Source organism: Podarcis bocagei, assembly GCF_964188305.1.
Source record: "Podarcis bocagei genome assembly, chromosome: 11".
Classification (NCBI taxonomy): Eukaryota; Metazoa; Chordata; class Lepidosauria; order Squamata; family Lacertidae; genus Podarcis; species Podarcis bocagei.
The window spans coordinates 30,250,297-30,276,625 of record NC_138136.1 but is presented as its reverse complement, the minus strand read 5'-3'; the positions used below and the strand labels follow the sequence as shown (position 1 = coordinate 30,276,625).

General features: G+C 40.2%; 1 protein-coding gene and 1 long non-coding RNA gene across 5 annotated transcripts in view; one reads left to right on the top strand and one right to left on the bottom strand.

Annotated features, from left to right (window-relative positions):
- ADGRV1 (adhesion G protein-coupled receptor V1) overlaps positions 1-26,329 on the top strand; it is a 246,448-nt gene that overhangs the window by 24,508 nt on the left and 195,611 nt on the right. For all 4 annotated transcript variants that reach the window (XM_081212310.1, XM_081212311.1, XM_081212312.1 and 1 more), the window contains 15 exons: positions 1,294-1,470; positions 2,618-2,841; positions 7,166-7,292; positions 7,381-7,563; positions 8,052-8,232; positions 9,135-9,298; positions 10,986-11,109; positions 12,011-12,277; positions 13,888-14,014; positions 19,569-19,786; positions 20,996-21,739; positions 22,745-23,118; positions 24,554-24,730; positions 25,106-25,286; positions 25,934-26,136. In XM_081212310.1, coding sequence (XP_081068436.1) covers positions 1,294-1,470; positions 2,618-2,841; positions 7,166-7,292; positions 7,381-7,563; positions 8,052-8,232; positions 9,135-9,298; positions 10,986-11,109; positions 12,011-12,277; positions 13,888-14,014; positions 19,569-19,786; positions 20,996-21,739; positions 22,745-23,118; positions 24,554-24,730; positions 25,106-25,286; positions 25,934-26,136 — 3,471 coding nt within the window. The remainder of the gene's footprint in view (positions 1-1,293; positions 1,471-2,617; positions 2,842-7,165; positions 7,293-7,380; positions 7,564-8,051; positions 8,233-9,134; positions 9,299-10,985; positions 11,110-12,010; positions 12,278-13,887; positions 14,015-19,568; positions 19,787-20,995; positions 21,740-22,744; positions 23,119-24,553; positions 24,731-25,105; positions 25,287-25,933; positions 26,137-26,329) is intronic.
- The window catches only part of LOC308597000, a 272,467-nt gene that overhangs the window by 66,138 nt on the left and 180,000 nt on the right, over positions 1-26,329 (bottom strand). The window lies entirely within an intron of this gene.

The window sequence follows — 26,329 nt, the reverse complement described above, 5'->3', positions numbered from 1 at the left end:
TTATTATAGCATCAATAACATGAAACATCCCCTTCATGTTGCCTTATTAGGGAAGTCTAATGTTTTTCTTGGATAAACCTTATTTCTACATGCACAGTTTAGAATGAGGTTTGTGGAAAGAGGAAGTGACATGAGAATGCAATTGAAATTAAAGAAAACATTGGTAAGAAAGAAAAGATTAATTATTAACTGGGCATTTTTCAGTGACATAGCCAGTTCAATCACCTGGTATAGCCTGAAATATAACTCTGTAAAAATATTTCTGCACATTCCAAATTCAAAGGAATACAAAATTCTTTAAAGAACTCAGCTGGGTCAAGAAAATATGTAAAGCATCAGTGGATAAAATGCCCTTTGGGAACCTGATCCACCAAACTTTCTGTTACTCTTGCATTTCCCCATGGCACTTTGTTCTGTTTGGCTCTTTTAAAAGTTTCAGCAATTGTAATAGCAACAATTGAAACCAGTTCTGCCGTGTGCTTTTTGGGGAGTTTGGATGCCCGTCCAATCCCAATCCCAGCAACCCACTGCTATAAAATTGATAATAAAAATAAAAGTTTGGGTGCTTTGTTTTTCTCAATTTGTGAATGGAAAGAGCTCCTTCTGTGCTGTTACATGATCCTTCTATTTTATTAGACTCCGTCTTGATTTTTTTTAAAAAAGTTGGTGGTTTCCAAATATTCCAAATATTCATGGTGTGAAAAGTTAGGACCCATGGAAATGACTCCAAAACAGAGAATATATCTACAAAATATTGTAGAAAATTTTGTATGAATATAATGGAAATGGATTTTGTTTATTTCCTTCTCCATCTCCTGCAACTGTTTCCCTTCTCTATGTACATTCATTGGGAGTTCAGTGTAGGTTCTTCAGCAGGTTCTAACATCTCCTGGGTGTTAATTTACTGGATCCTGGAGTCTTTCTCTCCAAAATAGTTCAGTTTGGTGGAAGAGTGCCTGTTCACAACCTTCTTCAGCAATTTACAGTTACTTATTCTGATGCAGAACTGCACATGTGATTGCATGTTTTCCTTATATGTTCAAATGTGATAGGCATAAAGATCTGTAGATGTAAATTAGTGTTTTCCCAGAAGAACTGAGAAGTGGAAATAATCTATTCCTATCATGGGAATTATGTATTATCATTTTTTGTAGCGAGATTCTGAAAAAGCCTGGTTGGATATTTGCAGCTTACATTAAAAATATGCAATAGCTAGTTGTCCTGTCCTATAAATCATTGTACCGTATGTAGGAATGGCAGAGAATCTTAAAATGTTTATTCCTTTTATTGCAGCTTGAAAAAGTTGAACTGCTGAATATCACTCCTCTAGTTCCACCTGTAAGTCCTAGACTAGGTGAAATTCAAAACATCTCCTTAAGAATTACGCCTGACATTGCAAATGGAGAAATTGGCTTTATCAGCAATCTTCCAGTAATTTTACATGAGCCAGAAGATGTTGTTTTTACAGTAGTAAGTAAATCTTTCTTTAAATGTTGTTCTTGCATACTGCACATTTTCTTTAGAGAAAGTACTGGGTCTGCCTTCACTTAACACGAACTTCTGCAAGCTAGTGGAAAATAATTTATTTTGCAACACTCACTTATTCAAAATATTTCTCATGCCTTGTCATCATGGTTCTGTAATGAAGAAAAATAACCTTAACAACTCTGAATCACAGTTAAATTGAAATGTCACCATTTTCCCCTGCAACCTATGAAGATGCTACTCAGAGGTAAGGGTCATATAGTTGTAATAAAAGTTATATTTTCCTAACTCCAGGTAAAATCAAGTACTAGGTAACACAGTCCCCTCCAATTTCTCAAAAGGTTTTTTTGTTCCATGTAGAGGCTTCGTTTTTTTCTGCCTCATTCTCAGGGTACTTAAGAATTTTGCTCTGTGTAGGGTTTTAGGGTTACTTCCTTGTTGTGAGGTGGCAAAGGGGCAATGTTTTTGGCCACATCCACACCACACATTTGAAGTACTCTTATTCGACTTTTAAGAGTCATGGCTTTCTGCAAAAAGAATCCTGGGAACTGTACTTTGTTAAGGGTTTCCTAACAACTCTCAGCTCCCTTAACGAACCACACTGACCACTGTTTTCCTACCATGTAACCAATCCTCCAGCACTCTGCAGCCTCCCCTGCTACCCACCTTTCCTTTCTTTTGAAAAAAGCCCCATGAGAGTGGTTGGTTACCTCATGATGTCTTCATCTGGGCCTTGAAATGTGGGCTCCTAGGTAGGCTACGGTGAGATTGCTGGTGAGATGATTTGTAGACAGGAAGCAATGTTACTCGCAAACATCTCTCAAAAGGAAGATAAGCATGACAAAAACTCTGCATCCCAACCATGAGAACTGATTTTTTAGTTATTTAGATTTTCTCTCCCCCCCCCCCATTTTCATGTTTCATTAAGTGTGACGCACCTTACCAATATTTAAAAGATGCCATACAGTTCTTTCAATGCAGAATGCTGTAGAAATTAAAAATAAATCAATCTATGTGCTATTTCAGAAATGTGTTTTTAGATATTTGATATTGGCTGTAGCTTGGCAGCTAGAGTTGCATGTACCTTAAGAAAGAAAAAAAAAAACCTTACAGAACTTGGTATACATTCTAGACCTCCATTCCATTGCATCGAGATGGGACTGATGGACAAGCTACTGTCTTCTGGAGCCTGATACCCTCTGGCCTCAATCCAAAAGCTGTAACTATTGATGATATAAGCCCTTTCTTTGGCTCTGTTGTATTTTTATCTGGACAAAGTGACACAGCAATCAACCTTACTGTCAAAGCTGATGACATCCCAGAAATGAATGAGACTCTAATATTGTCATTAGACAGGTATTATTCTGCAATGATTTGTCACAACATACCCTTTTTTATATCCTGATTGTATTATTTTATGCACTGGCTAACGTTTGTACGCTTACTTGTGGGGTGGGGTGTATTGAGTAAGCCCCTTTAAACACAGTAGAATTTATTTCTTAGTAAATATGCATGGATTATTCTGTAAATGTTCGTAGATACCTTATGCATCCATGACATTTTATATGTTGAATCAGAGCCATAAATTGTTTTTTTTTATTTAAAGAATTCCTTTGACTCATAGGTAATATGCAAACAGATGGCTCTATCATATTGGTTGTCCGCTGAAATTGTTTCTGCATTTCCTTTGGCAGATAACATTGCTCTGAAGGCACAATTATGCTAAATTTCCATTTCAGTTTCATGTAAAGTTATACTTCTGTCAAAATGTGCCTGTAATGATCTGGTTCTTATAATGCCATACCATTCAAAAGTAATAGGATTGATTTTCATAGTAAGGTGTCTCAGAGACAACACAAGAAAAGGAGTTGAATTTCATTTATGATATTTCAACTTCTTTGCTGCTGCCTCAACAGGTATTATGTAACTTAATTCCATACAGAGTATTGCTCATGTTTCCATACATAAGTTATACTCTTCCTTTTCCAGTTAGTTCTTATACTTGGTGAGCTTCTGCACTGGGTATAAATATTAAAGTGACAACAGAGCTGATTTGTTTTTTAAAAACTAGATTTATCAACCTTAACGCTATGTCTGATATTATTTATCTGGTTCTATATCACATTTAATGTACACCTTGCTAAAAAAAATTTGTACTTTATCAAATCATTTGTTCAGAATTTGATGTTAGATCAGCAAATGTGTGGCTCCTCAGGATAACAGGAAATTGGAGGAGGGGGCAGTTTCAGGGAAGGATCCTCGGGTGCTACATTCTAGAGTGATTCACGTGTGATAGGCTGATTCAAACTCCCCTCCTGGAGCTGGATTGGATAGCTCCCATGGGCCAATCAGGTTGCTGCCTTCTAGAATCCTACCTGCCTATTGTTCAAGGATCCGAGCTCAAGACATAACACCAGGTTGCTGGGATGGCATCTATAATTCCAGCATGTCCCACTCATCCTGGAATTGGGGCGGTTGAGGGGCATGCCTTAGCCAGTGGTCAGAGATGGTGGGAGTTGTAATCCAACAAGGTAGAAGAACTCTAGGTTACACCATATACATTAGGTATATTGCTTATCAAGAATATGAAAATGCTTGTTTTGTAATCTTGGCCTAAATCCAGCACAGGTTAGCTCACTATGGTGTCAGGTATGCTTAGCTGTTTGGGATTTAGGCCCTGGTGTCTATAGCACTGTAACCAGCTTTCTGTCCCTGAGCCTCTTTTCCTGTCATCTTTCCCCCTTCAGTCAGTTTGTGGTTCATAATGCCTTCATGAAAATGACATTCCTTATTAGTGCTGTGCTGAAACCTGTCCTCCAGTTTTTATGCTTTGACTTGCTAGTTTGCTCTTGGCAACCTCATTTATACTCAGAGATGTACCTAGGCTCTCTTGCGCCCTTGGCAAGGAGCTGTATCAGTGCCCCCCATTCCCTGTGCCCTTGGCGAAGATCCTCTACCAAGGTAGCCACAGGAGCCTGCACACCTCGCCCGGCTGCCCAGAGCAGCAAAGGAGTGGCCCAGGAAGTGTGAGGACAGGCGGGTGGGCTCATAGCCACTTGGAGCCAGATGGGAGAGGTGTGATTTGAGTGCTCCCCTGGTTCTGTGCTCTTGGCGGGGGCCAACCTAGCCAGCCCTTAGGTATGTCCCTATTAGAGTCCTGGCATTTATCTTTGTTCTGCCTGCTGAACCCTTTGGGAAGGGATTATGTCATCTTTGCATGCAACACTTAGCACAGGTTTTCTATGCAGAGTGGTTTTTTTGCAGAACTCCTGTGAATTTCAGTGGCAGCTTATGGAGCAGACATTGCCAAGGACAAATGCCATTCACACGTGCTTGCATAACTAAGATATACAGGCAGACAGCAATTTATAATGAATCAAAGTAACTGGGGTATTAAAAATGCTAGGTTAGGATCAGAGGCACTATTCCATTTCCAGCCATATCTTCTGACAAGTGGTTTGTACCGTTAAGCATTTGTTTCGAGCCGATAAAATGTTGGACTTAGAAAATGCTTTCGCCTCTTACATCATTCTTACAGTTTGATTTACTGAAAAAGCAGCCACAAATAACACTTCATGCTGTTTTAACTCCTGCCTAAATGAGGCCTTTCAAATATGTCCCCATTACAAAAATCTGAACAATGGCAACCCCTGCCCTTCTTTATCTACTCAGACAATTATTTGGGCAGCGTAGTGGGATGGCAGGTCCTGGAGGGTTGTGCATCAATGAATAAAATGGGTTTCTTTTGTCTAATTAAAAGCACTGAGTAATTACAGACGGTGCTGAATAAAATTTACTCAGCTGCTGTGTAGCCTGTATGCCTGCACAGTGCTTGGCAGTTGGCGGCTGGCTCTTGGAGCAGTGCTGGCAGCGAAGGCCTTGAATGGTCCTTGACATCCCAATTGGTCATGGGGTCATCTCCCATGAGTGGGAATTGCTGAACCTCTTGCTAGCATTAGTCAAACAAGTGAGTGCCAAGCAAGTAGAATTCCCATAAAGTGAACATTAGCTGCTGGAAAGGTGCTGGGTTTTTAAAAAAATTTTTTTTATCCCACCCCGCTTTTTATTTCCTCCTCTAAAGAACTCTCCTACAAAGAATCTGGCAAACAGTGGTTTTATTCCTACCCCCCACTTATTTCTCTCTGTATTGACAGGGTAGAGACAGAAAGGTTTGTCGTGTACTTTGGGTAAGTGCAGCAAGCTGTGTCTTTGTATTCAGTGAATCAGCACTTTGTTTTGGAAGTGGTTGGTCTGGACAAGACTGTGCCTCCTTTAATATTTCTTTCCTTCTGAAGCACCATGCCTATCGGACCTCCTTGGGCAATGCATGCTTCCTGTTGCTGTTTTATTTGGGAGCATGGGGTGGAGGACTGAAAACGTTCCTTTATGTAGGGCCTATGAATAATAATAAAAAGTTATGAATGCATGGCTTGGTGTTTGATGTTTGAAGATAATGCAGGACAGTAGATTGGTTGTTCTGATTTCACTGCTGGGAAATCAGGCCTCCCAAATATGGTATAATGGAGTTGAATAATTAGAGTTAAACAGAAATTGTTTTCATCCTCAAATAGATTGTGTGTTTTCATTGCAATGTTTAGGGAACATACATCACAACCCTATGCACATTGACTTGGAAGTAAATGCTTCCATGTTCAGGGAGAATTACCGTACTTCCATGTAAGCGGGTTTAGGATTGGGGTTTTATTGAAATAAATTGCACATATTAGTGCTGCAGCCAATTTAAATACATCATTGATCATTTAAAAACAATTAATACAAATTACCTAGGAACATAATATCTGCATCTTTGTATGCTCCAGCAACTAATCAAGAGCTTAAGCATTAGTTAACATTAGTTAACAACTTCAGTTCCTGAACTTGAGTATCACTTCAGGAACACTGAATTTGGTTAAGAATAAGATTCAGGTTTAGTGTGTGTGTGCACAGAAACCTTTGCATTGAAGCCATTTTAAAGGATTCTCATTGGCAGTGTGAGCTCTTGAAATCATCTCTGCTTGTTGGGTAGATCTGCAGCACAGGAAACAATCAAGGCGCAAAATGTCGTCTCAGATGAAATTGGAAACAAAATATTTACTTTCAACAACTTTTCATAGCAAATGTTATTGGAAAGTTTGTTACATGTTAGTAGGACACTAAAACCTGCTCTTCAGTGCTTTCAAATCCAGCAGTGCTTTTAAAAGCTTACCATCCAGTACTCTTGTATGTCACTGTGTTTTATTGTCTTTCTCTGTGTGAAGTGTGCACGTTTAATCTTTTTTTGAAGATTCTAGGCAAATATAAATAAAATATAGTCTGTGCAGAAAGACTTTGTTCATTCTTTGTTTAAGTACAGCTTTTGTGTACCACTTTTCGACATTCATTCATAAACTGGTTTTACAATACAAAAATATGAATGCAAAAAATAATAATCAGTCAAAGGCAATATAATAAAAGAATAACAAAGTGAATAATATATTCAATCCATTAGCAAATAAAATGTGTGTTTGCTCCAGAAAGGGAGCCAGTGATGGGGCCAAATGTACCTTCATTGGGAGGGTATTTCAGAATAACACGGTTGTAGGTGGTGGAGGGGAAGCCCCAGTGTTTTACACAGGCACCTGCTGCATTTAATGCTAAACTAACTTGCTGGTTAAAAGCATCTTTGGAATTATTTCTTCAGGGTGAATGTGGAAAATCAGATCCTGAAATCTGGATATATTAGCCGTGAAGTGGTTATTCTGGAAAATGATGATCCTGGAGGAGTGTTTGAATTTTCTTTATCTTCAAGAGGGCCGTACAGGATAAAAGTAAGTGCTCAGAAACTAAACCCCTTTCATGATGGAACCACACCAAATAAGAATACTGAATCTTTTGGATTTTTGATTTGTTTTAAAGGAAGGAGAATCTGTTGAACTTCAGATTGTCCGGTCCAGGGGAGCCCTCATCAAGCAATTTCTACGTTATACTGTAGAACCAAGAGACAGCGAGTTCTATGGAAGTACAGGAATCCTGGAGTTTAAGCCTGGAGAAAAAGAAATTAAAATTACATTGCTAACAAAGATGGATGGGATTCCAGAGGTAAAGAGAGGCAGAAAGAATTCCTCATGCCTAACTTGGAATAATAAAGGATGCACTTCTGACATTTAGTACCTAAAACATCCCCCTGAACTGATTGGATTTTTGGTGGGTTATGCTGTGTTGAAAATGCTACCCTTGCCCTAAGAATGAAATAATCATGGCCACTTTGTGTAGAGATGGAGGAGGAAATGTTATGTTTCTGTTTCCTGATTCTTTTTTGTGTTTTCACATGTCTGTAAGTTTAAATGAGTAAGCTATATTCCATGCTCTCAAACACTAGTCATCTGCAGAGGGCAGATTTATCATTTTCCATTTGTGTCTAATAGGCAGTTGTGCTACTGTTAAAACATGAGTTACACTTTCCACATCCTGAGGTAACATTGGCTAAATTTTATTTTACGCTGGCTGATCGATAAATTTGGACTGGTCTCTTGATTGCTATGAGTGTTGCCAGACCATATTGTTCTGATTTGGTTTCCCTGTTCTAGTTGGATGAATTTTACTCAGTGGTTCTCAGTAGCCACGGTGAGCTGCCAAGTAAACTGGGAAATGCCACAGTCGTCAACATAACAATCTTGAAGAATGATGATCCCCATGGAATAATCCAGTTTGCTGAGGATGGATTAACAGTAACAATAAATGAAAGCAAAGGCAGAGACTTCTATGCTGGTAATTCCTTACTGCTCTGTTGTAGGTTAGCTCATATTAACTCTTGCCATTTTATCATAAATTGGTAACTTAATGTCTCTCAAGACTCCTTCACCTGATAACCCCTCATAGTACAGATGCTGCTGCTACAGAGTTCCTTCCTATACTGTAAAATCTGGAGCCCAGGTAACAGAGGAGGACTCTACTCTGTGGCTCTTCCACATGGCAATATTTGTCTACCTGAGGTGTGAGGAGGGTGACACAGGTATGATGAGCCATAGTCTCCGCCCCCATTGTTCTGCCCGGACACTGAGGTCCAGCTCCGAGGGTCTTCTGGCGGTTCCCTCACTGCGAGAAGCAAAGCTACAGGGAACCAGGCAGAGGGCCTTCTCGGTAGTGGCGCCTTCCCTGTGGAACGCCCTCCCATCAGATGTCAAAGAGATAAACAACTACCTGACATTTAGAAGACATCTGAAGGCAACCCTGTTCAGGGAAGTTTTTAATGTGTGACATTTTAATGTATTTTCAATCTTTGTTGGAAGCTGCCCAGAGTGGCTGGGGAAATTCAGCCAGATGGGCGGGGTACAAATAATAAATTATTATTATAGTGTGTTACTGTTTTAACATAGCTCAAGATTTCTCATCTGGGACCTTCATGACATGAGAAGTGATGCTGCAGAAGATGCCATAGCATAGTTCTCGGCTGCAACAATAACAACAACAATAATAATGGTGGCTTGCTATTTATTGAGCTTGCAATAAGCAGCATTCTTCCTTGGGATGAATATCTGTAAATGTGTATATGCCACTTTCATGGTTACAGATACTTATCTTTTAAAACTGTTTTTTCTTTGAGTTTTTCTACTCGTCTTTGAATCTCTTAATGCTGTACATTTACCAATTAATGCATTTGTGTTTCAAAGCGGTGTTCAGAGTCTTGCGAAGCCAAGGAACTTTTGGCAATGTAACTGTGTCTTGGGCAACTTACCCAGCTTCTACAAAAGACATCTTCCCGGAGCAAGGGACAGTTTTCTTTGGAAATGAAGAATTTTCAAAAAATATCACCGTATATTCAGTGCCTGATGAGGTAAACACTTTTATGCAAGTAACTTTATTATTATTATTAAATTAGTTTTCCAGTTTAATATTTGACATTTTCAACACATATAGAAAAAGGAATTATTCAAAGACTACCCAAAACCCCTTCCCCACTCCCCATGACTTCCCCCAACTTCCCCCTCTGGTTCATTCAACAATCACTGCTTCTGCTTCATTTATTTTCCTTATTTTGTAGTCTTATCCAATTGCTCTTATATTCTTCACCTTTTTATATCATATCTTCTTACATATTATATTTTACCTTAATTCATTTTCAAATTGCTCTTTCTTATATTTTACATGTTATCCTTGTTGTAAGCATTACTCAAACCCTGCTAATGAGTCCATTTCTTTACAGTATTTCTGTAAATCCAACATCAATGGTTCCCAATCCTTTTTAAAGTCTCTATTGTCATTGCTTCTGAGTGTTCCCATGAGTTTCACCAGTTCTGCATATTCCATCAGTTTAGTTTGCCATTCTTCTTTTGTTGGTATTTTGGCGTCTTTCCATTTTTGGGCTAGGAGAATCCTGGCCGCCGTTGTAGCCTACATAAATAGCTTTTCCCACTCTTTTGGCAACTCCAGTCCTGTAATGCCTAACAAGAAAAAAAGCTTCTGGCTTTTTAAAAAAAGTTTCTTTAAACATCTTCTTCAATTCATTATATATCATTTCCCAATAATTTTTGATTGCTTTATAACTCCACCACATATGATAAAACGTGCCATCTCATTCTTTACATTTCCAACATTTGTTAGAGCTTGTTCTTTACATCTTAGCAAGTTTAACAGGGGTCATATACCATCGGTACATCATTTTCATGCAATTCTCTTTCAGAGTTACACAGTCAGTAAATTTTAGATCCACATTCCATAATTTTCCCCAATCTTCCATTTGTATATTATGTCCTAGGCCTTGTGCCCATTTAATCATTACAGATTTAACCTTTTAGTTTCCCATTCTAGCAACCATTTATACATCTTCCTTCAGTTTGAGAGCCTCAATTTTCTTTCTTTTTTGTAAATATATGAAATGATCATCCTTCAAGCTAATGGGAAATTATCATAGTAGGCAAATACCGTCGAAAGTGGCAAACATCAGCAGTTTTAAGCTCCACTGATCTAAATGGGGACAGTATTAAGTTCAAACATACCCATTGTTATGGTGAGAGCCAGTGTGGTGTGGTTAAGAGTGGTAGTCTCGTAATCTGGTGAACCGGGTTTGCGTCCCCGCTCCTCCACATGCAGCTGCTGGGTGACCTTGGGCTAGTCACACTTATTTGAAGTCTCTCAGCCCCATTCACCTCACAGAGTGTTTGTTGTGGGGGAGGAAGGGAAAGGAGAATGTTAGCTGCTTTGAGACTCCTTAAGGTAGTGATAAACCAGGATATCAAATCCAAACTCCTCCTCCTCCTCCTCCTCCTCCTCCTCCTCTTCTTCTTCTTCTTCTTCTTCTTCTTCTTCTTCTTCTGATTATAGTATATCAAACTAGCTAATCTAGGATATAAATTTGTAACTTACGGTAGATCTCATTATTCTGCATTCATTATCCTGTTTGTTTTAATATTCCCATTATTCTACAGGTGTGTTCCATGATTTGCAAGAGTTAATGCTTGGCAACTTTGTTTTAATTATAGAGCATTTAGAGGTAACATACATTAACTTTTATATTTTTTCAGATACCTGAAGAAATCGAGGTATTCATCCTTAGTCTTTTCAATGCCACAGGGGGTGCTAGAATTGGAAATATAACCACTGCAACCTTGCAGATTACAAAAAACGACGACCCAATTTATTTTGCTGGTGAGAGATCTTCAGTGTAGCTTATATTGAGTGACGGATCTGAAACAAGATAAATAGGAGTGGCACAATTTGCTTGGTTTTCTCTTAATTTGTAATCTCTTATGTGCTCATTTTTATTTATTTATTGCATTTATAGCCTACCTTTTGGCAGCATAGTATGTCAGATCATGGTTTGTAAAGGAGCTTCCAAACCAGGCTATCAAACCACAGTGTGTATTAGATGTGGTTTGACATTATTTCTTAGTTTGAAAACCATTGACAAATGGAAATTTGGACCATTGCTCCATCTCAAGAAGTTCTGAGCTATGGGAGGAGGAATGAACTTATGAAGCTGAGTACTGAGCAGAGGGGAAAGGAAAGCAATAATGGTATTACTGTTGTACATTTCAGAATTCATACCATATTGTGGGGTCCTTAACTGTGGTTAGCATAAACCATGGTTTGGTGTGATGTCTGCATTGTGCCACTTTAGTCTCAGTTGGTTAGAACATGGTGCTGATAATGCCAAGGTTGCAGGTTTGATCCCCGAATGGGACAGCTGAATATTCCTGCATTTCAGGGGGTTGGACTAGATGATCCTTAGAATCCTTTCCAACTCTATAATTCTATGATCTAATCTGTATTGTGATTATTTTACTGTAAGCCATTTAGAGCATTTCAAACCCTGAAGGTATAAATATAATGATGGCAGTAAATCTTTGCCTGGAAGCTTATTAATGTGTTATGCTCTTCTCCTAATTTGTAAGGTAACAGTGGAGTGGAGACATTCAGTACTATGAAACGTGTATCTCATTATAAAGTAGATTTTTTTTCTCTTTACTGGAAACAATATTTGCAAAGGAAGGTTACAGTTCGGTTGTATTGATTTCTCTTTCTTTTGCACACTGTATATGCATTTCAGATCCCGTTGCTGTGAAGGCTCATGAAGGCGGCATTGCTAATTTTGTAGTCATAAGAAATGGCTCAGATGTTGATGCCGTTTCGGTTTCGTACGCCACTGTTAATGGAGGAGCCACTGCTGAAGAGGGAGACTTTATGCCTAGCGAAAAGAGTGGTGTGCTTTTTTTTGATGTTGGAATACGAGAACAAAACATAACTGTGTTTATCAATGATGACGATACCCCTGAGTCGGATGAGACTTTTTATATCATTCTCTTCAACTCAACAGGTTCAAATGATTATTTGATCTCTATGTAAACTAAGCAGCTGCTGCATTTCTGATGTTGCTTTTCTCATTTCGTGAATGATATTTGGGGGGAGCTGATTAGGGTATTCCCATGCTTCTTCACATTAAAGCATCCTTTTTATACCCTTGTGAAATGTGCAGTATGCCTGCATCCATGCAATTGGGGCTGGTTGTAATATTGCTGGATTAGAAGCAAAACAAAAACACCCAGCTGATTTGTTTTGTGACCGACTTTTATAGAGCTAATTTGGCTTTCATTATTTGTGTTGGATATTAAAACAACCAATATATATGTAAATAACCCCCAGCCTTACATATATAGAACAAAAGAGAAAAAGATAGGCATAAGTGGCTAGGTATAAATTTACACGGGGTTAAGTACAAATGTGTCATTGTGCTGTGCAATATATTTGATGTTTTTATTGTTGTATATAAACTTCATGGCAGCCATAAAGTGGTGCTGTATAATAGTCGGTTCTCTCATCCTGTTATCTTAAACATACAAGCTCAGGCTGTGATCTAGAAGACTTCAGCCATACTGGGTTCACTTCCTTGGCTCTAAAGTAAAGATAAATAAATAAATACAAGCTCCATTGACCACTTAGGCTCCCAGTGTCAGGTATGCTAATAGCTATCATCCTATCTATTCAGACTTCTGGGTAGTTACTCACGAACAGAGCCTATTTACTCCAGTGTACATGATGGCATGCTGTTTTCAAAGGCTATCTTAGCTTTTTTCTTTTAGGCCCTGCTTGGGCAACCTCTGTGTGAGCAGTGGAGGAACAAGACTATGTCTTCCTGCCATGGCTACTAGATGTGCCTGTCTACCTTGGGATGCCCCATAAAAGCAATGTATGGGCATAACATTTGCATAAAACAAGGGGGGAGCTGCCTTCAGCCTGAGGTCCCCATTCCCTTACTGGCAACCTTCCAAGGTCCACATGCCAGCTATGGGCAGTAAGAAGCAAAAGTTGGTGGGGCAAAAGATAGAGCAGGCTACATTCCTCTCTCACAAAAGTCAGATGTTTCTACACTCCCACCCCATCTGCACATCCTCCAGGCAGACAAGAGGCATTATCACAGTTCACATCCGGCTAGGCAAAATCATTTGAGGAGAATACAGAGCTGGGCTGTTGATGGGCATGGTCTGGGGAGAGATGGTGTGGCTCAGGGAGAGTTATGAGGGCCAGATAGACCTGGTTGGCTTGAAGTTCTCATCCCAGGCATACAGTCTTCTACACACATATAATCCAACACATATCAACCAGAACTTCACATCCCACATATGCAAAAATCTGTGAAGCAAACCTCTTAATTCAGGCTTGCGTGAGATGGATTTTATGCACACAGACCATATGCACATAAAATTCCCACATATATGTCTGGCAGGACCAAGCTTGAGTGTGTGTGTTGGGGAAAAGCATGCTGTCCCTTTTACAACATACAAAGGGAGAAGGTTGTCTGAATTAGATGGCAGATATACAGAATCTTGGGTCTAGAAAAAACGTTAGGCTAGGGTATGGAATTTCCCTCCCCATATATTATGCTGTTTGCTTTTAGCATTATCTTTAAACAAAAAAATTGTTGCTTAGGAGACACAGTGGTCTACGGGTCTGGAATGGCAACAGTAATAATTGAAGCAAATGATGACCCAAATGGCATCTTCTCATTGGAACGTACAGACAAAGCAGTAGAAGAAGGCAAGACCAATGATTTTTTGTAAGTAACACTCAACTAAATGCAGCTTGTCACTTCAGTAAATATCTTGGATCACACTTTCCTGGAATCAATTCAGTCTTACTCGTCCTTGCGACAGTAAGGTTTTAAGCAATCAGAAGTGTTTCAAAAGATGCTTCTATGTCAAAAATTGCACAAGGGGAAAGTTTTTAATATTTGCATAGTTTTAGAAGGAGTTTAACACGTGACTATTTGTATATATGGACCTTTCTTGGAAACAATTCCCTTTTCTCTCTCTCTCTCTATATATATATATTGAGACAATATGATCTGTCAGGGCTGTACCCTTGGGAAAAAATGGAGCCTCCCTTCTGGCATGTATAAAGGAAAATCCAAGTATTATAACATGCACTGCTTTGTAGAAAGGAAATTATAAGAAACTATAAGGCAATTTATGAAAGTAAATATGATGAACAGAGTAGATAGTGGGAATCCCTTTCCAAGATAGCCAGCTGAATTGGCAGATCAAGATAATAATGCTATTTCTAAAAATGTTCAAATGGCAACTTTGAATTCTGAATGAACATGTAAATAAGAGTTAAGAATTATAAATAAAAGTGGGAATCATGCTGCTGACCCTCCAGATATTGTTGGAGTTGTCAGCATGTTGGGGTGGTCAGCATGTTGACAAAAACTATGTTAGGGCGTCTAGCAAGTTGTGTTCGGTGGAAGTACTTGCTTTGAAAATTTACCTCAAACAATTCTTTTAGTTATATAAAGCTTCTGATGTTTGTTTTCTTTTCTGAATATTTGTGTTAATCCTGAAAGGATTTGGGGAAAGAAAATCAAAACCTGCTTGGCTTGAAAGGACTTTCTGCAGGCTATTATTGGTGCTCATTCATGAATGTACCCAGGGCCAGCAGGGTTTAAAAAGTTATTTTTGTTTGACTGATGACCCTTGCTATGCTGCCAATTAACTCAGCAGGAGGTGTAGAATCCGTTGACACTCTTACAAGTGCATTGGTAGGCCATAGAGATAATCTAGTGAAACTCCAGTAATGATTCTGGTCTAAATAGCTGTGAAGAGGATTTTCCCTGTGGTGTTTATTTCTCCCCAAAAGTTGCTGCTGATTTCTCTCCTCCCCCCCAGAAAAAGAGAGAAAGCTTTTTCTTTATTTAGAATATGACTAAAGCTTTTTGAATGGCCTGGCTGTGAGTTGAGAGATTTTTCTTAAATTGGTGAATTATTATCTCAGTATTCTCAAAACATAGCACTCTGTGAGTAAACAAGCCTTTGTTAAACACAGTTGTCCAGTTGAAAAAAGACAAGTGGGGGCACAATGTGTCTGCCCTGTAGCAAAAGGGACCTTGGCTATTTCTTGTGACTACTTCAGAGTTTTCCTGTGAAAGAAATTCACTAGGCACCTTTTCCCAAAGCTGGACTGTTACGATTAAGTAAGCTTCCCAGATGCCTTACCTCATTCTATCGTGGCTCTATTTGAACTTTTCAGTGAGTTAATGGAGCGTTATTGTTCCCAAATTAATTAATTACTAAAGCCTTGTTATTGCACATGGTACAGAGGGAGGCAGAATGCCTCTGAATACTGTTTGCTGGGAACTGCAGGTGGGAAGACCGCTGTTGCACCAGGTCCTGCTTGTGGGCTTTTCATAGACACTTGTTGGCTGCTGTGAAAACAAAATGCTGGACTGAATAGGCCTTTGGCTTGATCCAGAAGGCCTCTTCTTATGTTCTTAATAATATATTACATGCAGTGCCGGATTTAAAGGTAAACCATTAGGACTGACCATTAGGTCCAGTCATAACTGACTCTGGGGTTGCGGTGCTCATTTCGATTTACTGGCCAAGGGAGCCAGCGTACAGCTTCCCGCCGGAGCGGTACCTATTTATCTACTTGCACTTTGACGTGCTTTCAAACTGCTAGGTTGGCAGAAGGAGGGACTGAGCAACGGGAGCTCACCCCGCCGCGGGGATTCGAACCGCCGACCTTCTGATCAGCAATTCCTAGGCTCTGTGGTTTAACCCACAGCGCCACCCGCGTCCCTAGTGCCAGATTTACGTATAAGCTAAACAAGCTATAGCTTAGGGCCCAACTCTCTTGCCCCCCCCAAAAAAAAATAAAGAAAAAGAAACATGGATGTACATTTCCAAAATATAAGATAAAAAAATAAAAATAAAACCTACACACAGCAACAGTGTTTTGTGCTGTGTAGGCTCCTATGATGTAAGAAATGGGCCCCGCCTGCTAGCCTGCTCCCTAAAATATCACTGGTTCGCTCATTTCTAACAGCTACAATTTGTTGTTGACAAACGACAACTGGACATATAGAGGGCCCCCTTACCTTCAGTAGCGTAGGGCCTCATCAGACCTAAATCCGGCTCTGATTATATGTGCCTTGGATATTAGCTAATGAAAAATATAGAAGATAGAACTATTGTTCGCAGAAACTTATGACAGTGTTAGTCTTTGTGGACAATGCAATGTATACACAAGAACAAAGGCTTTTTCAGTGAGAACATTGTCATTGTCATCGCCATCTCTGTCTGTGCAGCAAAAATCTGCTCCACTTAACCGTGGGGAGGAGTTACGGTGGACCATGTGGCTACCCACTCTCTTCTGGGGGCAGGGGACGAAGTCCCCCATTGCCCGGAGGATCCCGGCCACATCATCAATCAGCCAGCCAATCCGCTGGCTGGGTGTGTGTGTGTGGCCAGGACCCATTTAAGCTTTCTCTCAGCTCGCTTCCTCAATCTGGACCGTTCGTGCGTTTGCTGCTCCCACTCCACGGTGCTTGCTGCCTCTTCATGTTGCGCTTGCTGTCTCGTCTGCCATTGCGCTTGTGGCTTCTTTCGTAGGCTGAGGACGACCCCGCTAGCTGCCTCCATCCTTCCGTGGAATTGCCTTCTGCCTCGGAGTGTGGTATCATTTATTTGTGTGTGTGCATGATGGGGGTGGGGAGGTGTGGCCACCACCTGCCCCTCCAAGCTTAAGGGTATTCCGTTAAAGGAATCCGGGGGTGTGGATCTTGTCCAAAGCCCGGGGTGGGGCTAGGCCATGCCACAACTGCTTCGGGAACCCTGGTGGAGCTTGAGTTGGTTTGTATCAGCAGGGCTCCCCCTTCTGGATTCCCTGCGCAATGGGCAGGAGTCAGATATGGTCGGGTCTATTCAATACCTAAGCCAATACCACTCACATTCTGTAACCAATAAAGTTGTGACCAAAAATTGCCCAATAACTTTAACCAAATATCTGTGGGCTGGTGTTTTTTATTTATCATCAAGGGGGTGGTTATGGGGTCTTGACACGCAAGTGCATGCACAGAGCAGCCTTCAGAACTGAAGTGAAGACCTAAGTTGTGTGGGAGATGTCTCTGAACATTTGAGTTCCTCCTGCACATTGAAAGGAGCCATTTGCAAACAACAGTATCTGGTTTAATACATATTCCATGTACAGTGGTGCCCCGCAAGACGAATGCCTCGCAAGACGGAAAACTCGCTAAACGAAAGAGTTTTCCGTTTTGGAGGTGCTTCGCAAAATGAATCTCCTATGGGCTTGCTTCGCAAGACGAAAATGTCTTGCAAGTTCCTGCGGGGTTTTTTCCTCCCCCCCCTTTTTCTAAGCCGGTAAGCCGCTTATCCGCTAAGCCGCTAAAAGCCGCTAAAAGCCGCTAATAGCGCTAATAGTGCTAATCCGCTAATCCGTCAATGGGCTTGCTTCACAAGACGAAAAAACCGCTAGAGAATGGATTCACAGAATGGATTCTTTTCGTCTTGCGAGGCACCACTGTAGTTAGTTTATTTCCTGCCACTCTCAATAGAAGTTTTATTCTACTTGTAATAACAAGATTCAGTGATGTTATGTTACTTGTCTGATTCATTCTGGATAATTAGTGCTTTTGAGTCTATCTTGCCAAGCAGCCAGTGACTGACAGAACAAATCTTCTGCTCTATGTTTAGTTAACTTGGGCTGTAATCCTGCACCTTGCACAAGCAGAGTAAAGTACAGATTAGCCTTTCTTAAAAAGCCAATAGCATCGCTCCCTCATTAAGCTGCCTTTACACAGCAGGAATGGACAAATATATCAATTTCTCATTTTTCCCCAGTCTTAAATTCTGTTCTCTGTAATTATGTTGTCACATGAGTAACAGGCAGTTTGCCCTGCCCACCTGTCAAAATGCATCCTGTGGGGCTTGCAAAAGTGATAAGGAGGGGAGAAAAGGAGGAATACAGGCAGCAGGTCCCATGCTCTGCCTTTGCTTACAAAACAGACTTTTCTTTTCCCTCTGCTATATCAAGTGAATGGGTGGGAAGGAAGGAAGGAAGATGCATTTTTCCATCAAAGGGAGGGGACTTCTTCTGCATACCACTAATGCTTGCAAATGTCTGCCTTGGCCGAGCATAAAGGTAAAGGGACCCCTGACCATTAGGTCCAGTCGCGAACGACTCTGGGGTTGTGGCGCTCATCTCGCTTTACTGGCCGAGCGAGCCGGTGTGCAGCTTCCGGATCATGTGGCCAGCATGACTAAGACGCTTCTGGCGAACCAGAGCAGTGCACAGAAATGTCATTTACCTTCTTGCTGGAGTGGTACCTATTTATCTACTTGCACTTTGACATGCTTTCAAACAGCTAGGTTGTCAGGAGCAGGAACTGAGCAACAGGAGCTCACCCCACTGTGGGGATTCGAACCGCCGACCTTCTGATCAGCAAGCCCAGGCTCTGTGGTTTAGACCACAGCGCCTGATCCTAATAGAACACAAAGCCAAACCCTGCCCATCAGCTGTCAAGTGGAAGCCTAAACCCTGTTTTGGCTGCAAGACCTGTTTGTGCATCCAAGGCAGAATCGAAACCCTGCCCTGCTGCCCATCAGCTGGCATTGCAAGTCACACCAGCTGATTGTCAAGTAGGTGTGGTTTGTGTAAAATGACATTGTGGGCTAAATTGGAGCTTATGGCAGGCCAAGATTGGCCACACCCCTACCACAGAGAGTCAATTTACTGCTTGTTTTGCACATTCAATGAAGGTGTCCTATGCCTTCTTGCCAATTCCCTGTGCAACACTTAAGATTTTCTATGAGAGTCCTATATTTTGATTATGGCTCCTGATAATGGTCAGAGTCCACTTAGCTAGTTCTGTGCACCCAGAAGTGCAATGGGTTGCAAATTTTATCAGATGTGTGTCTGTGTGTTGTGCTCAAGGAAACAAATTCAAAAATCCTTCACTGGAAGAGCCCAAATTGCCTCTTGAGCATGCATAAAGTAGGTATTTGGATCTCAGCCAGGATTTTTATGATAATGTTTTATTTGATTAAGTATGAACATGAGCCGCAATAGGAACTAAAAGGAGTGAAATGACACCCTCCTTCTTTGCACTGCATTGAAGATGTCTTTTAGGACTGGGCTGCAAATGCAGATAAATAAACCTGGGTGTTCTTTGCTTCTTTCCCAAGAAGGTATTGTAGATGGATTATGTGGAGAAACATGAAATCCATTCATATTATATCTGTATTTTTGTTCTTGTTGTTCTTGATGCTACCTGTCTGAGAAATGACTCTTGTTTGTGTCCATCTACTGCACAGGGTTCTGAGACACAGAGGCCACTTTGGCAATGTTTCCTTGGCATGGCAGCTGTTTGAAAACGATTCTGCTTTGGACCCAGGAGAAGAGTTTTATCAAGTCTGTGGGGTTGTCTGGTTCTTGGATGGCCAGCAATCACGGCCTATAACTCTCCATGCCATTCCAGACAAAATCCCCGAATTCAATGAATTTTACACTCTAAAGCTGGTGAATGCTTCAGGTACATTGGGGAAACCCAGCCAGATGGGCGGGGTACAAATAAATAAATTATTATTATTATTATTATTATTATTATTATTATTATTATTATTATTATTATTATTATTACATTGGGAACGGGGGGGGGGGGGGTCCCCTTGTCCAAATCTGAAGAAACAGCACAGAAGTGTTGGCTTACATAGTTACAATGGGGAAAGCCGTAAGAGCAACTGCTTCTCACGCAGAAGACCCTGACATCTACAGGTGGCGAGAACCCTGCCTGAAACCCTGGAGGTCCATTGAAAGTCATTGTGTAGACAGTACTGAGCTAGATAGAAAACAAGACCAACTGTTTATTATTGTCAAAATGCTCCACATTCCAGGGAACACTACTAGAGAAAATGATAATCAAATGATAAAACCAGCAGTGATTAGTGGAGGGTGGGCATGGCGTCCTCCTGGCAGATGCACTGAGCTTGTCCAAGAAGGATGGCATCAAGGCTGAGGGAGCTGCAGATTGCTGGCTTCCCCATAGGTACACTCTGCCAACCCAGAGCTCTCCCAGCCTTGCTGCTGCTCTGCTCCTGATCAGCACAGTGCTACTGCCAGGAGGATGCCACTGCTACACAGACCCCTCATGAACTACTGCCAGCTTTATCGTTTAATTCTGCTGATTAGCCACTCTTAGTTGCTACAATTCTTTCAGTTGTCATTTTTAAAAATAAAATAAAAGAGAAAGAGAACCTGCCCAAGTGACGCTGACACAAAAACCTCACACGTATACCAATTTGGGGGAAAAGGAAAATTAATAAACAAATTTACCACCCACCCTCTCCCCACCACTCTCTCCTCCAACCTCTCTTCGCCTTCAGCCCTATGCCATATACAACATTGTCTTACATTGAATGTAGCTAAGAGACTCTATGATCTGAAAAAAGTGACTGCATTTTTTTTTGTAATTCAAGATAGTCTTTAATAAAAATTATATCCAAAAAAAAATGTAGTACTAACTGCACTTTTGGCTGGGAAAGGTGTAGTTTTGTATCCAAATGAAGAGTTGAGTTCAAATCCCCACGCATCTGTGAATTTCACTGGGTGATAAAATATGTGAGGGATGAAGATTATGGGTGCTGTTCTGAGCTCCTTCGTAGAAGGATAGGATTTAGAAAGAAATGTTAATAATTATGAAGTTAATAAAGAATTTTGTTAAATTTTTATTTTAATATTTCAGGTGGTTTCCCAGGTCCTGGTGGTCAGTTAGCTGAAACCAACCTTTCTGTCACTGTGATGATCCCATTCAATGACGATCCCTTTGGAGTCTTTATCCTAGATCCCAAAAGCCAGGAGAGGGAGATAGCAGAAGATGTACTGTCTGAAGATGATATGTCCCACATTACCAACTTTACAGTTTTGAGGCAGCAGGGAACGTTTGGAGATGTCCGGATTGGCTGGGAAATAGTATCCAGTACATTCAAAGAAGGGTTACCTCCAATGATTGATTGCTTGTTGCTGGGAAGGTTTTCAAATGTGGTGCAGTCACAGCCTCACATGCGACGTCATCACACTGGAACAGATGCTTTGTTTTTTAGTGGTGAAGAGGATGCGTATGGGGTCATCGAACCCGAGTTCCACGTCAGTAAGAACAGAACGCTTGCCAAATTCACATTTTCAGCATGGGTGATTCCTAGTGCCAATAGTGATGGATTTCTCCTGGCAAAGGACGATGGCAGTGGGACAATGTATTATGGAGTGAAAATCCACACAAATGAATCTCATGTTTCTGTAAGGCTTCATTACATGCCGCAGCCGTCAAACGTGACATATGTGGCTAAGATCACGGTCATGAAATACTTAGAGGAAAACATTTGGCTCCACCTTCTGATTACACTGGATGATGGCATAATTGAGTTTTTCATTGATGGAAGTCCTGTGCCTGGAGGCATCAAGAGCCTCAAAGGAGAAGCAATTGCTGATGGTAAGCAGTATGTCATGTATCAACCTTTCTCTTTTATATCTGGAATTTGACAGGTCCAAACTCCATTCAGGAGAGAAAAAAAACATATTCCAGTTACTGAAATCATTTTCAGTTGTTAAATATTTTTTTCTTGTGCAGGAAATCTAGCAACATACTTGCAAAAAATAATATTAAATCTCTCTGTGTGTGTTTTTGTTGTTGTACAAGCCAGTGACAGGATATAGCATACAGTGATTGTTCACATTCTTAAAAGTATAATATAAATATATAACATTAATGTCGACTTCAGTTCTCCAGGACCATTCAGCAACCATTCCTGCATGCGTATCTCTATTCTCAATCACAAACTGCATAGACATGTCTAGTTTGCTAGAAGCAGGTGTGCTAATCAGCCTTGGAAGTGGCATGAATATTTGTTTGTATAATATTGCATTGTCCCTTTGCCACTGGCCTGATTCAGAAAAAAATGGGAAACCATGGCTTATCCACCTTCTCTCTTCTTCCTTCTCACATGCACAAGCAGACTGAAAGCTTCCCTTTCCCTCTTTGAACAAACCACAGTTCCTCATCATGTCTGAATTCCATAACTTAGTCCTGTTCTAACTGTGGCTAGACAAACCCAGCTAGGATCAAACCATTGTTTCCTGTAGCACCTGCAGGTTGTTGTTTTTTTGCAGTCATCAATATATCAACTCTTTTATATTGAAGCACAACAGCAAAGTAACACTCTTTTGAGCTGCTTTGAACTGTGTTTTGAATGTAATTTATATACAATGAAAGCATAACATACATCAAAGGGAAACATTCTATTTTATGTGATGAAATACAACATGAATGATTATCATTCAACAAATCTAGAGGAGCACAGTATGGAATTCATCCATCCTAATAAAGGGACTTTTAAAAAGGGTGGCATTTGATCTGATGCATATATGGGAGAAGAAGGGCATTTTTAATCACCTTTCAGGTGTGAAAATCAATTTACATTTGTGTTTCTTTTTCTAGGTCCAGGAATAATGAGAGTTGGTGCCGGTATGAATGGTAGCAGCAGGTACACAGGGCTGATGCAAGATGTAAGACTTTATGAACATAAACTGAGCAAGGAAGAAATTTATGAACTTCATGCCACTCCAGCAAGGGCTGACTTGCACCCCATCTCTGGATACCTAGAATACCGACAGGGAGAAACCAATAAAACATTCATTGTTTCAGCCAGAGATGACAAAGAAGAAGAAGGAGAGGAACTGTTTATTCTTAAGCTTATTTCTGTTCATGGGGGAGCACGAATTTCACAAGAAAACACAACTGGGACACTGAGAATCCAGAAGAGCGATAATGCCAATGGTCTATTTGGTTTTACAGGAGCATGCATTCCAGAGGTAGGAAATGGTGTTAGAATGCTAGACTAAGACATGGGAAATCCAGGTTCAAATCCTAATTCAGCTGCGGAACTCATTGTATGACCCTGGACCAGTCACTCCCTCTCAGCCTGAGCTACTTCAGAGGTTTTGTTGTGAAGATTAAAATGGGGGGAAATGGACAGAACCATGTTTGCCACATTGAGCTTGAAGGAATTGTAGTATTATAACAACAACAACAAGGATAAATGAAGCTGAAGAATGCCTAAGACCTGATGTGTAACAGTGTGAGCTATGTTTTACTCAGAGTAGATGTATTAAATTTAATGGCAATGACTAATTTCAGTAGGTCTACCCTGAGTAAAACATAGTTACACAACACCCCTTATTTCAAATCTCACCTCAACCACCAACTCACTAGGTGGCCTTATTTTTCTCTCAGTCTCAGCCTGTTATCTGCAATACAGGAATAATGACATTGATCTACCTTAAGAGAGCTGTTGTAAGAATGATTGAGATGCCATACGTGAAATTTTTTGAACACTCTTAAGATGTTATAAAATATTAAGGACTGTAATTATTATAATCATCTAGGGACAGCAATAAAGAGAAGGATAAAGTGTCTAACTAAAGAACTTGCAATTTAATACCCACTTGTAAATTACGCATAATGTATATTGGTCTTGTTGCCTGAAAATCCTTCATACCAGCAATACATCATCTTGGGGAAAATGATGCTTCAGTTATTCAGATACTTGCAGGGATGAAATATGTAATCAGCTATTGCCATATGTTCCAGCAGTCACATGGCGCATCAGCCAGAAAGTTTTGAGTGGTGTGTGTGTGTGTGTTTGTTTGTTTGTGTGTGTGTGTGTGTGTGTAGCAACCCAAATGCCTTATCATTGTATGAAGCTGAGCTTTAATAAGCTGCAGAGGACTTTATAAGGAGCAGCAGTGACTGGAGGAACCAGTGTGGTGTAATGCTTAGAGTGCTACCCAATCACCATCTCTCAGCCTAACTTACCTCACGGGGTTATTGTGAGAATACAATGTGGGTGTGACCCCACATATTGCCTTGAGGTCCCTGGAGGAAAGGCAGGATATAAATAATATAAATAACTACATTGTTAACTGGTAACAGGCTGCACAAGAAACTTAAGGTGTTGTGATTCTGCAAAGGATTTGGGAATATGATATACACAATAGCATGATGAGGAATGAAGGCAGGAGTAGCAGAAGCTCTTCCACTAACTAATGACTCAAAATAGCTATTTAAGTTATATTTTGGGGCTCCCCCCTTTATATGAATGAACTTTGATTGTTCCAGAAATAAATTTTATTGTTTTGAATATCACAAGTGTAAAATGATGTTACCTTTTTATGCAAACCTCAAAACAAATAGTTTTCTGTTTCCTTAATATTTTACTATATTGTAAGCCTTCTTATTTCCTTATAGGTGGCTGATGAAGGTTCTACTATATCTTGTGTAGTGGAGCGCACCAGGGGAGCTCTGGACTATGTTTTTGTGCATTATAGTATCTCCCAGATCAATTCTGATGGCATTAATTACTCTGTTGCTGATTTTGCTAACACTAGTGGAATGATCACATTCCTCCCTTTGCAGAGATCAGAGGTAAATTCATCTTCTTGTTGAAGTTAATGATCTGTTGAGTCTTTGAACATTTACTTTTCCTGTATATATTATTCAGTCTTGTGTCTTGTATGTGAGGATTAGCCAACATGGTGTCTTTCAAAAGTTGTTGGACTCCTAACTAGCATCAGCTCCAGCAAGCATTGGCCAATGCCCAGGAATGATGGGAGTCGTAGCCCAACAATATTGGGATGGGACTGCACTGGCTTTCTCTGCAGTGTATGGAATAATATGTTTGGAGGACTATAAATGTGCTTTTTAAGACAGGAAAAGGCCAGTTATTATTAACCACTGCAGCAACATATTTGTATTTCTCAATGCAATCATTTTCATTTAATTTGTCTTCTTTGTATCCAGGTTTTGAATTTGTTTGTGCTTGATGATGATATTCCTGAGCTGAATGAATATTTCCAGGTGACTTTAGTGTCTGCTGTTGCAGGGGATGGAAAAATAGGTTCAACCCCAACTAGTGGAGCAAGCATAGATCCAGAGAAAGAAACTACCTATGTTACCATCAAAGCCAGTGACCACCCTTATGGTAATGGTGATAGATAATATATTATTCATGTTTAGATTAAGCATAAGATCTCCACATTTCTTTATTGGTTTTCCCATTTGCTGGGTACAGTTAATATCTAAGTTATTGCTTTTACTAGGTATTTTAAAACACTCACCAAAATACTTTTCTGTATTTGTACGGAGATGCATAAGGAATTCTAGCAGCATATACCAGCACACTACTTGTTTGTGTCAACCCATAGTTTGTTTTACACTGTGGTTTAATATTGCATGCAAACAAGGCCAGAGAGACAACACTAACTAGAAACTATTTTCAGTGGGCACATTGGTTTAATTCAAAATCATGTGCAACCATTTAGAGGGGAAAGTAAGGGAAAGAATGACCATATCCCATGCTCTGAATATTTAGCCATGTCCAAATGACAAATGTTTATGAATTAAACTTAGGTATTATAAACTGGCTTTAACTTAAAGCTGTTGTTATGCCTTTTTACAACAAATGACAAACTGCTGCTGTTGTTGCTTACAGTATTGTATTTTAAAGATTGTTTACTACATGTGTTTACTACAGCAATAAAGTATTTTAAAATCCAACACAGCATTATAGTCTAGCAACTTTGTTTCACTGCAGATAGAATGATGAGAGTTGTATCTTGTCTCCACCAGGTTTGTTGCAGTTCTCAGTGGGGGAGCCTCCAGTGGACATTGATGACATCATTCTTCCAGCTACCACAGCTCCCCACATTACAGTCAAGGAAGAAATTGGACATGTCAGGTTGCTTGTGGTTCGAGCACAAGGCCTGCTAGGAATGGTTCTTGTACAATACAAAACGGTTTCACTGACAGCATTCAGTCCTCAAGATTATCAGGTATGAGTAGCAGACTAAAAGAGGTGACAGATACGAATCAGCTCTCGCTCTCTCTGTTTCCTGTTGCTGTTGTGCATGCAATGTATCATCTTCAATCAGGAGCTTTTAAAAGTAATAATTGTATGTAACTTTTGATCAGGACATGAACAAAAGGCAGTATTTACAGTCCAGAGTCCAAGCTGGTGCGAGTGCC